Here is a 17,058-nt window from a genome sequence, read left to right as displayed (position 1 = left end):
AAAATTGTGGATATCCATATGATGAAATATCACTCAGCAATAAAAGGGAACAAACTATCCTACACAGAGAGACATGAATGAACCTCAAAAACATGGGGAGCAAAAGCAGCCAGGCACAAAAGACTACTCTGGATAATTTCATTTATATGAAATTTATATACAAAAAGGGTCAAGAATACCATCTTCTGAATTTTATGAAATACACACTTCTGTATCCCAATGGGACTCGTATAGTTGTTTAGATCCTAGGCAGTGAGTAACTTATGCAGAAACATTTAACATTAGCCAAAAAAATTTTTCAGAAAGCAAATCTATTTTGAATTCTTAAACATATCATGTGATTTCTTAAGTCATGAAGACCATACACATACATATATGCACACACACAAATAACAGTTTTGTCTAGGGACAGGAAACAGAAAGCCTGAACAAAGAATAGGAGCAGAATTCTTCATTTAATCTTTTTTTGGTTCCAGTTAAATATTGGCTGTTGTCTGAGGTTCTGGACATAGGCGGCCATAAAATTCAGTTGATAGAGAGCTCTCATTAAGAGATTACTTAAAAGGCAGAGATAATTCTCAACAGCCACTGCAAAGACATCATGCAGAGACACAAGCAACATAAACCTGGCTGGGAGTCAATGCATGCCTTGTCTTCCATTACTTAGCCTACATTTTATAACCCAGACAGTCAGCCAGACCATTCACTGGTCATGGAAACACTTATTTTGCCCAAGAATTTCTCTTTGTGTTTCCAAATGCATGTCTCTTTATAACCGAAATATCTCTACTATCTTCTACAGTTGACCTTAATTTTATAGTTCTAGAAATACAGGCCACAGGTAGGAATAGTTGATTAGGGCAACTGTAACAAAGTGCCACAGACTTGGTGGCTGAAACAACAGAAACTTACTTTCTCACGACTCTGGAGGCCTTGCACAATTTCTCACCATACTGGTTTCCTTTGAGGCCTGTCTCCCCTGGCTTGTAGATGGCAATCTTCTCCCTCTGTCATCCCATCGCCTTCCCACCATGCTTGTGCTGATGTGTGTCTTACTTGCCTCTTCTTTTCAGGACACCAGCCATATTGCACTAAAACCCATCCTAATCTCATTTTAATTTAATTTCCTCTTTGAAGACCCTATCTTTACAGTCACATGCTAAGATACGGGGACTTAGGATTTCTAAATATGAATTTTCAGGGGACACAATTCAGCAATTCAGCCCATGACACTGACAGATCTCACTGTCCTGAATTGAATTTTGTTCTGTCGCCTCCACCTCAAAAACCCACCCTCCCACCTGGGAAAGTCTTGAGAGGGAAATGGTAGCATCTGTGCATGTGGACAATTATCATTTAACCCCCCTGATTCTTATTCTCATGGAGTTGAGAACACAGATGCTTCCATAGATGTTCCCATTCACAATCCAGAGTGTAACTTTTTGGAAGGGAGATGGAGAAAACAATTCCTATAAACCTAGCACCTTGGTGATACAAGCCCATGTCTTCTACATACCACGTTTCATTGGAAATTCTCAGCCTTTTGAGCTGGATATTATTAGCCCAGTTTTAGAAATCCAAAAAATGGATTCAGAGAGTTTCATAAGATGGTCAAAATGTCACACAATTATTAATGAAAAAAAGAGATATTATTAAAGGTGTCATGTGATCCTCTTCAAAACCAGGCATAATCCCAAGACTCTTTCTCCCCTCATGATGTTTTGGGAAATTCTCAAGCCTGTAACTGTCCACTGAAAGAAAAGTCTTCTTTGATCGATATTCCTACCAATTTCTTTGACTTTTTTTTTTTTAACATTTGGATTTCCTGGTCCTAATTTCCCCTGTTCTGAGATTGCACATGGCACCCATTTTACAATTTATTTCCCTACGCCAGCTGATCTTTGGTCCTCTGGAGAAACATGCTAACTTCTAGGTTCTGGTAAAGAAAGTGGGAAAATAAGGCGGGGGAGGGGGGAAGGATATCGGTGGAGAAAGACATCCTTCCCCCACTTGCTCTCTGCCTTTTGCTTCCTAATCCTACCCTCCCCACTACACTCCTATTGAAGCCCTGCCTATGTTGATTCAAATCTAAGACAGTCCTCATACTGGCCACCTGCACTATGGGTTCAGTAATCAGAAGCTGTGACCACAGTTATAGCTGCCTTTCTGTGACTACAGTGATAGCTGATATTTCTGAGAGAGCCAACCTGGTTTCCACAAAATAATGATCAAGTAGGCCATATTCTTTCTCTTGGAACCTTTTCCAGTACAGGATTCGCCAAAGGGAACTTTCCCCTGACAGTTTGAGCCACGTTAAGGACATTAAATTTTTAAAAACACAGTCTTCTCTGGTCAGAAAAATGAGTTCCTACTCCCCCAAATACTATCTGTAGACTTACTTGAAGTTTTAATTCTAAATACTAAAGGACCTGTCATAAGGTGAGAGCGTTATTCTAACTGTGGGAGACCTAACCATTCCACCCCAATCTTCTGCATGTGTTCATTTGACCTGCTGAAATCATGTTGATTAAATAAATCTGAATAGCTGAGCATCTTGATTTGCATCCATCCTCTCGGGAAGATTTACCACTTTTTTATTTTTTACTTTTTCGGGAGAAAGTTGGGGCGTGTCTATGAAGTAGGGTGAACCAGGGCAGTGGAGCTAGAGTCTACCTGGATGCCTGAGTGGAGCTGCCTTAGCAATGGGTGGCGGAGGCAACAGCGAAGGGATTCCTTCAAATGTAAGTAACCAAGCCCATGGGAGAGAAGTATATCCAGAAAGGAGGATGAAATTTACATCTTAACTCAATTAATGAAGCCCACTCCACTGGCAAGTAAATGTGCTAGAATCTTATCAATTCAGATCTACATCTCTTTTAGGTAGGATATGTGCTGCTAGGTTCTCCAAAACAAAAATTTGCAAAAAGACAAGACAATGTCATACGGCCTTAACACAGGATGGCATATTGCTGTAAAGTCATCATTTCTCATTCTGACCATACCCTCCCCATAAGCCTGTGACTCTAATTCCTGAGTAATTTAACAAATTCGTTCTTTCATCTTAAGCACATATCTCTTTGGGAAAGGAGGCAGATAATTCCCTGACGGATCTGCTTAGTCTTGACACTGTAAATGATGGGGTTCATCACAGGCGGTGCCAACAGGTAGATATTGGCCATGATAACGTGGACCAGTGGAGAGGCATGCTTGGCAAATCGATGAGTCATGGATACTCCAACCATGGGAACATAAAGGACCAGAACAGCCAGCACGTGGGATAGACAGTTATTGAGGGCTCGGAACCGCTCAGTCCAGGAGGCTGTGCCCAAGATACTCTTCAGGATGAGTGTGTAGGAGAGCACAATGAGCAAAGGGTCCATCACAATAATGAGCAAAACAAGAGCAAATCCATACCAGCTATTGACCCGGATGTCAGCACAGACGAGGCGGATCATATCCTGGTGGAGGCAATAGGAGTGAGAGAGAAGGTGGGAGCGGCAGAAGGGCAGGCGCTTGAGTAGGAAAAGGCAGGGGAGAACAGCCAGGACACAGCGGCAAATGATGGCTAAGCCGATCTTGCCAATGACTTCACTGGTGAGGATGGAGGCATAATGCAGAGGGCGGCAGATGGCCACATAGCGATCAAAGGACATGGCCAACAACACAGAAGATTCCATAAAGGAGAATGTATGAATGAAAAATAACTGTGCAAAACACGCTTCAAAGCCGATCTCATCAGCATTGAACCAGAGGAGCTGCATGACTGTGGGCAGGGTGGTGAGGGTGAGGCCCAGGTCGGTCAGGGCCAGCATGGAGAGAAATAGGTACATGGGCTGGTGGAGGGATGGCTCCTTGCGGATGACCGTGAGAATGGTGGTGTTACCCATGATGGAGATGGTGTAGAGGCAGCAGAAGGGGATGGAGATCCAGATGTGAGAGGCCTCAAATCCAGGGATGCCGGTGAGGATGAAGTAGAAGGGTGCTTGGGTGCTATTAGTCACCTTGGACATGACCGATGAAGGTAGCTTCATGTTGCTTTGCTCAAAGAGAATCAGAAATAGGAGAAATAATCTTTGTCTTTACCTCATTTGATCTAAACTCTATTCAAACAAAGGTTCACAGTTGTTGAGTGTTAGGTAAGGACAGATTCAAGAGCTCCACTGTTACTGTTCCTCAGCCTGTCTCTGGATAGTTTGCTTCCACACCACTCAGATTCCCTCAATAACGCAACACAAATGAAATCATGGGCCACCTCCTCGTTTATTTTTTACCGATTCTGTTTTCCCCACTCCCTTTGAGTTCTCAGTGCCCTAGAATCTGCCTGTCATCCAGTCATATCATCAGCACTGTTCTCACAGCGACTGAAAATGAACTCGTACACACAAATGTCATGGCTAAAATCAGGTCCTTCTCTTTATTATCCGGTGTTTCCTTTCGAATTTGCCTTTGACTATTCTAACAGTATCCTCACCTGTTTCACCTGTTCTAAAGGAATCACCAAGTCTTTCTCTGTCATTTACTTTATCATATACTAAGATCATTATTCTTCTTGATCAGCCTTCATTTCTCACCTGCCTTCTTTTTCTCATTACTTGATGTCATCTGTAACTAGGCTTTTCTTGATGCAGTATCCAAATATACCTGGAAGCCAAGGGCAGCGTGCACAGGAGAGGAGAGAGGGGAGAGCCCAGATGAGGACAGCCACAGTCTATGGCAGGCACTCCTCTAAGGCAATTACCTACAATAGTTCTTTTCCACCCTTAGCAATAGCCATCACCCCTCCTTTTTTGCCTGAGCACCGAGACAGTGTTACTTGTGATTTCTCCTGTGTGGTGGTGCCCACATCACTATCTGCAGCTTCTGCTTTCTCTGTTTGTCTCACAGAGTAGCTCTGTTATAAGGTCCTGCAAATCTCTGGGCTGGAATGTAAGGATGTGTGGCAGGTCCCCTCAGGAGTACACGAAGACGCATCTTGAGACCTGGGGTTCCACTGGGATGCCAAGAAGTCAGCTTTGTCCACAAGGGTCTCTGTGCCCATGGTCCCCTCATAGAGCCCCAGGTGAAGACACCACGCTGAAGTATTGTTCTTGTGGCTTGTTGAATTAGATTGGAAACTACATGCATGAGAAGCTTCCTTCTATCAGCATTAGAGGCTGGGGCAGAGATTTTGGCAGGGGCCAGAGAGCTGCCGGTCAAAGGAATTTTGTCCACCACTTTCAAGGAGCATTCACCTGGCAGTGAATGTCTGGAAAAACAGATAAGTTTTTCTATTATGTTTATAAAATAAGTGAATGGTGAAAGCCATTTCAAACTGAAATAGGAAAGAAGATTAGTCCCTTATTGGTCATTTGGTGACTCACTTCACTATCACATGAAACTAAATTTCAAATAGATTAAGTTATAAAAGTCAATCAGTAACAAGAAAAATAGAGAAAACCATGTAAGCATTTACGTAGCTCATTGCAGAGGACTCTATCCTCAGCAGAAGTGGTCAAAAATGACAAAGGAAAAGATGAGTGGATGTGAGCGCAAAAAATTAAGTCTTTGTAACAGAAAATAATGAAATTTAAAAACTTCTAAAAACATGTTTAAAAACCCTACCATAGAAGGAATTGATATTAAATACAGAAAAATGAAAAGTATTAATATTTATCAACACTAATACCACAATAGGTTACCAGGAAAGACAATGACAAAGTTCACAACAAAAGGAGAAACACGGCTACCAACAAGCATATTACAATATGCTTTACAAGACAGGATGTAAACATGAGATCATAGAATCAGTGTTTTTAACCTTTCAAAATAGTCAGAGCTCTTTTTATGATAACGTGCTGTGCAGATAAGGGCATAACCATGCAGAAATCTTCGTGCTTTCCTGATGGAAGTGGAACATGTTCAGGTTCTGGAACACAATATGACTACCATCGCCACTTCAGGGGTGACTGTTCAGGGGCAACTGGGTGGCTCAGTCGGTTGAGCCTCTGAGTCTTGATCTTGGCTCATGTCACAGGATCTTGTGTTTGGCGGTTCCACAGATCCATCCTGGCATGGGGCTCTGCACTGACAGTATGGAGCCTGCTTGGATTCTCTCTCTCTCTCCCTATTTCTCTGCCCCCATATGGCTCATGCATGCTGTGCACACATGCTGTAAATAAAATAAATAAATAAATAAATAAATAAATAAATAAATAAATAAGTAAATAAATAAATAAATATCATGCTTTAAGTCATATAATTCACTTCTGGACAGAATGGTAAGGAAATCTGGACAGAATAATAAGGAAAGCATTTTAAATGAGAATAACAATTTGGGATGCCTGGGTAGCTCAATCCGTTAGGCATCCAACTCTAGATTTCTACTCAGGTCATGATCTCATGGTTCCCAGAAATGAACCCGACATCAGGGTTCTGCACAGACAGCATGGAGCCTGCAAGGGATTTTGTCTCCCCTTCTCTCTTTGTCCCTCCCCTATTTGTGCTCTCTCCGTCTGTCTCTGTCTGTCTCTCTCTCTCAAAATGAAAAATAAATGTAAAAAAATGAAACTACAATCTTATGCTAAAAATATGTTATTATGCCTTATAGGTAAGGATAAAAAAACAAAAAGGACCAAATGTGTGTGTGTGTGTGTGTGTGTGTGTGTGTGTGTATAAGTAGGCATATAAGTCCTCTACGTATCATGATCAATAAAATAATAAATATTCTGTGACCACATTTGTTTTCCAAAGATGATACTTTAAAATTTGAGTTATAATGTGATTTAAATAGCAATTTGCTTACTTGTGTGGTTCAGTGCTAAGAGCCTGTAGGAAGTTGGCACAGAGTTATGGAATGCTGCCTGAATGCAAATGTGTGCAGTGTGTGTGTGTGTGTGTGTCCAGGGTGGTGGCGATGTACCCTCACTAGTACAGAGAGTGGTAGGTAATTAGTATAGTTTTAGACATACTGAGTTTGAGGTGATGCTAAGCCATATTGATAGAGATGACAGTTCGGTCATCTCTAAAGATCCTGGAGAACAAGAGAATTTTAACTGGTGGATATAGATTTGAAGTTTTGTGTACATTAGAGGTAATTGATGCCATGAGAGTCACTAAAATGGCTGGAGAAAAATAAGAGAAAAGGGAGGAAACAAGGGGTTCAGAGAGATTCCTGAATATTGTGCCCCTTGACAAGTGTGTGACGACGGGCATTTCACTTACTACTTTGAGCCTAAAAAACCTAACTTTTACATTTATATAATGTATCTTTCTCCTGGGGCTGGTGTCATGATTTAATTCCATGACTTGAATGATCCAGTTATCCATGGTTGCTTTCCGACTCCATTAATAACAATAATGATGATAATAGCACCAAGAGCAATGCTGAAGTAATGAGGGTTAGGCAGATTTTGTGCTGAGTGTTTTGTTGTTGTTGTTGTTTGTCTAAGCCTGTTATGATTATCTCCCTTTGGATAAAGGAAAGTTAGAGCCACGGGAAATGTGTCATGTATGTTTTGAATGCTCTTCTGCAGGTACCGAAGCAGGTTGTCCTCAGCAGCAGATGATTGTTGTTATTCTAGTGTATTTGTTCTTTGATTCCCAAATAAAAGTAAATGACATTTTAAGGCAAAGACATCTTTTCTAATAAGCTAGTCTTAAAGGTAAGTCAGGGGGAGTTATTGAATGTGATCCCCCAACTTGAGCAAAGATGAGAGTGTAGCCCTTTGACAACTGATGTGGGGCACATCAGAAGTGAGTTGTACTCTAAAACCAGATTCAACTCACTGGTATCTTGCTTAAATATGGTGCGAAAACTGGGCCCCAGGCTACTGATGACAATCCACCGAACGTAAGAACAGTAGTTGAGGCATACCTAATAGTTAGTAAGATACATATTTAAGAATTTATTACAGAGTCTTTAAGAGGTTAAGGTTTTCCTAAAAGATTATAAATCTATATGCAGTTTTGAGACTGAATTCTCTCTATTCTTCAATTGTTTCTGGTACTGAGGACAATGTGTCACAATTGTGTTGACTGTCTGAGAGGTGAGAGGAGGGATTTAAAGCACAGGACATACCTTAGATCTACCAGGAGAGGTAGTGACGTGGCCACACCCCTTCTGTGTATACACACATGTGGTTAATAGTTGAAAATAGCATAGAATAACGTACGTTAAGAACAATCAGCACACAAAATGTAGTGTTTCTTTATTTACATTGAGATGTCCTTATCACAGCCCTGGTTCCTTACCCTTTACTGATACTGTTTACAGTTTTACTGAGAAAACTCCTTCATGTTCCTTTATCAAAGGTATTCCTGCAAACCTCAGGCAGTTTACAGGTGTTTTCTATTTAATATTCCTTAAAATGAGTTTATGGAGGTATAATTATGCACACTTTACAAATGAAGAACCTGCGATTCCAAAGAGTTAAACTTTCTCAGCTCATTTATTAGCAAGTCATGATGATAAATCAAAGGTACCCAACCCAGTAGGAGCAAGATTTGAGCCAGCTAAGATGAAAACATCTAGTTATGAACAAATCTCTGTTGTTGCTATGCATTCACACTCTTAACATTCAAACTCTTGTTATGCTTATCTGCAGAGATTTGTTGTTTGTCCTGCCTGCATCTATTATCTTCTTGGAGCAGTAGTTTCTGTCTCTCTGAATCGTGATTCCACCATTGAGTTTGAGTGCACTCTGCATCAAAAGTCAGTTCAACAGTTTCTTAAACCCCTGAACTGACTTTCAGTGCAGAGTGCACTGAAACTCAACAGAAGACCATGGGGGAGGGGAAGGAAAAAAAAAAGTTAGAGAGGGAGGGAGCCAAACATAAAAGACTCTTAAAAACTGAGAACAATCAGAGGGTTGATGGGGGGTGGGAGGGAGGGGAGGGTGGGTGATGGGTATTGAGGAGGGCACCTGTTGGGATGAGCACTGGGTGTTGTATCGAAACCAATTTGACATTAAATTTCATATTGAAAATATCTAAATATAAAAAAAATTTCTAAGTGATTAGAAAAAAAATATTTAAGTTGAAAAAACAAAACAAAGCAAAGCAAAAAACCAAGGTTCCTTCTCCAGTTTGGCTTTTGATATTTGCCACTGATCTTCGCAATGGCTTTTCTTTTTAAATTTAATCTGAGAAACTTAACAGAAACCCATGGGGGAGGGGAAGGAAAAAAAAAAAAGAGGTTAGAGTGGGAGAGAGCCAAAGCATAAGAGACTCTTAAAAACTGAGAACAAACTGAGGGTTGATGGGGGGTGGGAGGGAGGGGAGGGTGGGTGATGGGTATTGAGGAGGGCACCTTTTGGGATGAGCACTGGGTGTTGTATGGAAACCAATTTGACAATAAATTTCATATATTGAAAAAATAAATAAATAAATAAATTTTACTTTATTTTGTATTTTTTTGAGAGAGAGAGAGAGGGAAAGAAAGGGAACTAGCAGGAGAGAGGGCAGATCAAGAGGAGACACAGAATCTGAAGCAGGCTCTAGGCTCTGAGCTGTCAGCCCAGACATAGTGCTCGAACTTGTGAACCACGAGATCATGACCTGAGCTGATGTCTGACACTTGTTTGACTGAGCCACCCAGGCACTCTTTAAATTATATTTTTAAATATTCTTTTTCTCAAAGTCATATGGTTAGTGAAGTGTAATGTAGGGTAAAAGACTTTAGGAAAAAAACCGTAGGTTTTTTAACTTCCAGTCAAGGAAGTATGATTTCTATTTATTTACAGCAGAAGCTTATACAATACTTATTCTTTTACCCATCTGTGGTACTTACACTTTTGATGGCAGTAGTACCTGCTCTTGACTCCTTATTATTAAATAAAATTCCTCCAGTAAACCTAAATTCCACTCATTAGTACACTTTCCTCTGGAAGAGTAGATTGAAGATTCCCTGGCGGATCTGCTTAGTCTTGACACTGTAAATGATGGGGTTCATCACAGGCGGTGCCAACAGGTAGATATTGGCCATGATAACGTGGACCAGTGGAGAGGCATGCTTGGCAAATCGATGAGTCATGGATACTCCAACCATGGGAACATAAAGGACCAGAACAGCCAGCACGTGGGATAGACAGTTATTGAGGGCTCGGAACCGCTCAGTCCAGGAGGCTGTGCCCAAGATACTCTTCAGGATGAGTGTGTAGGAGAGCACAATGAGCAAAGGGTCCATCACAATAATGAGCAAAACAAGAGCAAATCCATACCAGCTATTGACCCGGATATCAGCACAGACGAGGCGGATCATATCCTGGTGGAGGCAATAGGAGTGAGAGAGAAGGTGGGAGCGGCAGAAGGGCAGGCGCTTGAGTAGGAAAAGGGAGGGGAGAACAGCCAGGACACAGCGGCAAATGATGGCTAAGCCGATCTTGCCAATGACTTCACCGGTGAGGATGGAGGCATAATGCAGAGGGCAGCAGATGGCCACATAGCGATCAAAGGACATGGCCAACAACACAGAAGATTCCATGAAGGAGAATCCATGGAGGAAGAAGAACTGGGCAAAACACGCTTCAAAGCTGATCTCATGAACGTTGAACCAGAGGAGCTGCATGACTGTGGGCAGGGTGGTGAGGGTGAGGCCCAGGTCGGTCAGGGCCAGCATGGAGAGAAATAGGTACATGGGCTGGTGGAGGGATGGCTCCTTGCGGATGACCGTGAGAATGGTGGTGTTACCCATGATGGAGATGGTGTAGAGGCAGCAGAAGGGGATGGAGATCCAGATGTGGGAGGCCTCAAATCCAGGGATGCCAGTGAGGATGAAATAGAAGGAGCCTTGTGTGGTATTAGTCACTTCAGGCATGCTTCTTGAATGCAAAACCCAAATCTGTGTGTTCCACAATAAGAATTTAATCAGTGTGCTACTACCATAGAATGAATATTTTTAAATCTTACATCTAAAGATGTGTCTGGAATTCCTGTTTTTAAAATTTATTTATTTAAATTCAAGTTAGCTGATATACAGTGTAGTATCAGTTTCAGGAGTAGAACCCATTGATTCATCTCTTATGTATAACACCCAGTGCTCATCCCAACAAGTGCCCTCCTTAATGCTCATCACCCATTTAGCCCATCCTCCCGTATTCCTCCCCCCCAGAAACCCTCAGTTTGTTCTCAATACTGTAGAATCTTTTATGGTTTGCCCCCACTCTGTTTTTATCTCCTTTTCCTTCCATTCCCTTATGTTCATCTGTTTTATTTCTTAAATTCTACATATGAGTGAAGTCATATGGTATTTGTCTTTCTCTGACTGACTTATACACTCCAGTTTCATCCACCTTGTTGCAGATGGCAAGATTTCATTCTTTTTGATCACTGAATAGTATTCCATTGTGCATATATATATATATATATATATATATATATGGCATCTTCTTCTTCTACACAACACTTTACAGTTCACATTTCACTAGCCAGAGCACTAGCAAACAGAACTATGGATTCTTCTTCCATAAATTTCTATTTAAAATAACCTTATATTCCCTACATTTAGCCAACACTATGCCCTAAAATTTAGCGTTATGCTTTTTGTTGTTCTTGTAATACACTTATCAGCAACACTTGTATATATGTACAGGTACCTAGAAACTTACAGATACTCATTTACCACTGAATCTTCTGTCAGCAATATTTCCAAAAACCTTCTGGTAATCAAATCAAGAGATTTATTTTAGTTCATCTTATACTTGACACACAAAAAATAAGATTCTGGTGATGACCTCCTTCTCTTCAGTTGAATGGGAACACTGTGAAGGGATGGAAGTTTGGCCACATCCAGAGGTCTTGTTTGAGAAACTATATGGATAACAGGGACAATTTTATTTGGGGTAGTAGAGTAGGAGGCACCTCTAAGGTAATGATTACAGGTTTGGTTTGTGCATGTTGAGTTTGAGGTTTATGGGAGCTACCCAAGAGACATGACAATTGGACAGATAGATATGAGGCCCAGGAGGACAGAGGAGAAATCCACTAGGAGTCTTGGGAGTCTCTGGCATATTAATGGTAGGTGAGAACCTAAAAGTTGATGTGACAATCTAGGCAAGAATTTAGGGTGCGAGAGGAAAAGGCAGAGGACAAATCAATAGAAGGAAATGTAAAATTTAGCAAATTGTGTACGTATGAAATAAAAAGCAAAGAAAACAGGAAGTACTGCTCAGGAAGGTATTGGAACACAAAGGAAGTGGGAGTCACAGAGGCCAAGAAGGTAAAGTGTATGGTCACCACAGTTTAGTGCTGTTCAGATACTCAGAGAGCACCTATTCAATTTAGGGATGTCAATGTCCCTAGTCATGTTTTGGAAAGACATTTTGATAAGGTATGGGAGAAGTAGCCAAATTAAAGTGGCCTGAAGGGTGAATTACTATGAACGATGGGACAGTTTCTGAAGACCTGTGTTCTAAAGGGAAGCTATACTGCCCTCTAGGGGGTGAATGCAGAATTGTATTCTTTGAATAAAAGAATTTGTATAACATGAGTAAATGAATAGTTACTAGTTTTGGGAATGTTCTGAGGACAGCTGTGAACTTTCTTTTGCGGAAACACACATAGCACTTAATGGGTACCTAGTATTCATGGAGTATAACTATATTCCCCGTAAAGTGTCTATAAATCTAAGAATCCCTGGAAAATCAAACCCCAAGACTTTAGAAAATAATGCAAAATAAAATTAGGGAAAATGAGAAAAAGAAGGTGAATATAAAAATGGGATTTTTTTGATTTAGAAAAATTGAAAAGGTCAAAAAAATTCAAAAATTATTTCTTTGAAAGGATCACCATAATTTGAAACCCTTTGGGAAATGTGACCAAGAAAAACCAATATATATATAGGCAAATATTAAGAAATGAAATGTAATGATAGAGCCAACTGTAGGAAAATTGTAGAGGCCAATGAGAAGTCATCTTCTTACCGACCACCCCCTGAACAGTCCAAACTCCTCTTTGTGCTTTCTTGTTTCTTCAGTGGTCTCTGGGGCTTCTGTTCTCTGCCCGGTGGCTGAGTGTGCTTATATGCTCATGAAGATCCCAGGCTGAAATGCAGGAGGTGGGTGAGGAAGCATCTAGAGGGATCTTACAGGAATGTGAACATTGTACCCAGAGACCTGAGGCCCTCAGGGATAGAACCAGAAAAAATAACAGTAATAATTATAATAGCACCTAACATTTACCAGGTGCTCAACCTGTACCAACAATTGAGCTAGCTGACTCACAGAAAGTTTTTGTTAGGTGACATGGGAAAGACACAGCCCATATCCTGGCAGATCTTTTCTCAGTGATTATTCTGCATACTACCACAGCCTACCTCGTTTTGAGAGGGAGGTTATGTTGGAAGAGTTGCTATTTGATGTTGTCACCTTGAGTATGACAAAACTCAGATTTGATATAGCTGGAAGATGTGAGGGGGGAGGTATCCCATATCTCTATTCAAAAGTCATAGAGGCAAAGCAGGATTTCTTCTTCCAGTGTCTTACAGATGTTAGCTTCAACATTGTACTTCACTTGTTCCCCAGGAGGGCTGGCTTTCGATTCAGGAAAAAAAGGGCTGTGGTGAGTGTTACCTTGAGATAACTGACCTCAGGTTTAATGTGTGACTTTATTTACCTTCTACTTCTCTCTAGACCTTGGAAATCAGCAGCTGTTTAGATATGCACTGTGAATGCCTCCTTTGTTTTCTATCACTGAAGACAGTGTTTCAGCAAATGTGCCTTGGCTTTGATGCCTCCTATATCTGGCCTACTTGGATTTTAGGATCTATTCTGGCTCCACTCCAAGGAATATCAACCTCTACAACATTTCCACTGCCTCAAAAGGAGATCATGAATATAGAGCAGAATATACAGTTACAAACCTGAAAATGTAGAAATTAAATAACACAGTTTGGCTGGGAAGGTAGTGTTACATTTAGGATGCAGAATTAAGTACATGATTACTCCATCTTTAGTAGTTAAGGCTTAAAAGACATAATTTAAAATTGAAAAGTAAAGTGTTAAATTAACACTAATCAGTATGAAGGTAAAATGTCAAAATTGATAAAATATGGATAATACTGATAATTTTTTTAAAGAAGTTTTCTTTTTTCTTTTTTTTAAGTTTATTTATCTTTAGAGAGAGAGCACAGGAGAGAGATAGAGAGAAGGAGAGAGAATCTCATGCAAGCTGTGTGCTGTTAGCACGGACCCCGATGCGGGGCTTGAACCCATGAACCGTAAGATCATGACCTTAGCCAAAACCAAGAGTTGGACACTTAACCGACTGAGCCACACAGGTGCCCCAATATTGATAATCCTTGAAGTTGAGGTTCAATGAAGAATACATGGGAGTTCTTTATAATGTTCTCTTTTTTTTATTTTTTAAATATTTTTCAATGTTTTTTTTAATGTAGTATATTTGAACATTTCCCTAATAAAATGCTTTAAAATAAGAGAGTAGGTAGAAGATGGTGGTGGACTGGGAAGTTCATCAACTTCATTATTACTTATAGTAAGAGATTAATAGACATTGTCAAAAAACAGAATATTAAATGTGTATGTTTTTGTAGGGCACACAAGATAAGAATTGTTTTTACATTTTTAAATGACTGAAACAAAACAAAAGATGATGGTATTTTGTGGCATGTGAAAATTATACTAAATTCAGAATTTAGTATGCATATATAAAGTTTTATTGGAATACACTCTTGCTCATTTATTTATGTGTTGTCTGTGGCTGCCTTCATACTGCAGTGGCAGAGTTGAGTAGTTTTGAAAGAAGGCATATGACCCACAAAGCCTAAAATATTTACTATCTGGATTTTGTAGAAAAATGTTGCCAACCTCAGACCTAGTAAGAGATGGACATAAGAAATAAACAAATTTCAAAGAAATGGAGATATAAATTTTCCCAATCATATGAAAAGATGTTCACTCTCACTTATAATAGAAAGTAATTGAAATCAAATTGAGATTTTTTTTTATTCATCATATTAGCAAACCCAAATGGTTAGAATACAGTGGTTGAGAAAGGTCTGATGAAAGAAACATTTTCATAATTGTTGATGGGACAGTTAATAGGTATGACTTATATGGAGATAAATGACAATACCGTATCTACCAAAATTGTAAATACACAAAATCTTTTACTAACAATTTAATTCCATTTCTAAAAATAAGTCAGTCAGAGAAAGAAAAATACCATTTTGATTTCACTATGGATTCACCATATGTGGAATTTAAGAAACAAAGCAAACGATCATAAGGAAAAAAAAAAGAGAGAGGGAGGCAAACCAAGAAACAGACAAAAAAGATGCTTAACAATAGAAAACAAACTGATGGGCACCAGAGGGCAGATGGGTGGGAGGATGGGTGAAATGGGGGATAGGGATTAAGGAGTGTTCACTTGCCATGTTGAGTACTGGCTGTTGTATGAAGTGTTGAATCACTATACTCTATACCAGAAATTAATAGTGCACTGTATGTTAACTAACTGAAATTTAAATTAAAACTTTAAAAAATTTAGCTTACAAATGTATTCACATGTATGCAAACTGACATATATACAAGACTATTCACTACATTATAAATAAGAAAACAAAAAATGGAAGCAAGCTAGATATTCATCAACTGGGAACTAGTAAATAAATTCCCATAGCATGTAATGTATCAGAATCAACACAGTGAAATATTATGTGTATGTAAAAGCAAATGGTTGTGCCTGGTTATGAATGATCTCAAAGATGTAAACTTATATAAAAATCGGCTAGAGGGTAGTGCACAATGTTCACTGGGAAGAAGTATAAACACACATAATTTCTAGTTTATACATAAATGCCTTTCTAAAGAAAAATGTAATACACTGAAAATATTTGTTGACTTTGGGGAGGGAAACCAGAAAAACTTAAATAGAGACTTGTAGTGAGTGTATATATATATATATATATATACACGTGTATGTATATTTATACACATATGTATACACACACATACATACACGTATGTATTCAATAGGAAAACTCAACTTTGTGAATCTCTGACATTGCCAATAATATTTCAACTGTGTGGAGGTCTAACATTGTCAATAATATTTACACTAAAATGCGGTGACAAATAACATCAGAAGGGATTGAATGGTAATTTAAAGAATGCTAAATTCTTTGTTTATTTGAAGATGAAAGACATTTTGAATAACTTTTGACTTTGTAAACTATGTATGTTGACATTTTAGTCATAGAATAAAAGTGCAGTTTATAACTCCAATACAAATAGGGGAAATAATATTTAAAATATTTTAAATCTGATAGAAGACAGGAAAGGAAAAAAAAATATATGTAAATAAACTCTAGAAACCAGATAGGTTGAACAAACAGAATTGTTTCAAGTATTAATAATAACACAAGTACGGACTCACAGTGACAGAAACAATGGCCGGGAAGACAATAACAGGTGAGAAAGTTTTCAAAAATGGAATCTAGAAAGCATGGAGATGGCCAGTAACATTTCATAGAGCAAGGAAATACAAAACCTAATTGACTACAGAGGAACAAGTGACCAAGAAACTTAGCAATTCAAACTCAGAAAGGTACCTGAACTTGAGGCATTTGGAATTCAGGAAAGCAAGGGCATAAGACTCAAAACTGGAGATTTTGTGTGAGAGGACTCAAAATTGTGGATTTTGTGAAAATCACTGTAGGGTTAAATTAGAAGATTCAGTCCTTCTCACCACACAAGCACATGCTTATCACCCTCTCAGAGTGTCAGACTGCATTTTTTATGCACATTTTTGTTAGGATATGACATTCATAGATAAAAGTACTCATGTTTTACATGTATAGTTTAATAATGATCACAAAATGAATAGATCCTGTATCCTTAATCCAGATCAAGAAATAAGACACTGCTGTGCCCCAGTGGTCAATTTGAGTAGGCTGTTCCATACGCACTTGAAAGGGATGTGTAGTATGTAGTAGTTGTTGGTTTCTTTTTCTTTAGTTGTTAATTAGATTAAGGTTTTAAGTAATGTTTTCCAGTTCTTTTTTTTTAATTAAAAAAAAAATAATGTTTATTTATTTTTGAGAGAGAGAGACAGAGTGTGAACAGG

At 39.2% G+C, this 17,058-nt stretch overlaps 2 protein-coding genes across 2 annotated transcripts; both read right to left on the bottom strand.

Annotated features, from left to right (window-relative positions):
- Positions 1 to 3,056: 3,056 nt before the first annotated feature.
- Positions 3,057 to 4,031, bottom strand: LOC122200752 (olfactory receptor 51Q1-like). Its single transcript, XM_042906475.1, has one exon. It carries the CDS (start codon positions 4,029 to 4,031, stop codon positions 3,057 to 3,059), a length of 975 nt encoding a protein of 324 aa, XP_042762409.1.
- Positions 4,032 to 9,844: 5,813 nt separating this feature from the next.
- Positions 9,845 to 10,804, bottom strand: LOC122200834 (olfactory receptor 51Q1). The gene has a single exon (XM_042906600.1). The coding sequence runs from the start codon at positions 10,790 to 10,792 to the stop codon at positions 9,845 to 9,847; it is 948 nt and encodes a 315-aa protein (XP_042762534.1). The 5' UTR covers positions 10,793 to 10,804.
- Positions 10,805 to 17,058: the final 6,254 nt, after the last annotated feature.

Source organism: Panthera leo, chromosome D1 (genome assembly GCF_018350215.1).
Source record: "Panthera leo isolate Ple1 chromosome D1, P.leo_Ple1_pat1.1, whole genome shotgun sequence".
Classification (NCBI taxonomy): Eukaryota; Metazoa; Chordata; class Mammalia; order Carnivora; family Felidae; genus Panthera; species Panthera leo.
Note: the sequence above shows the minus strand (reverse complement) of the source record. Positions and strands in the feature narration are given on the sequence as shown.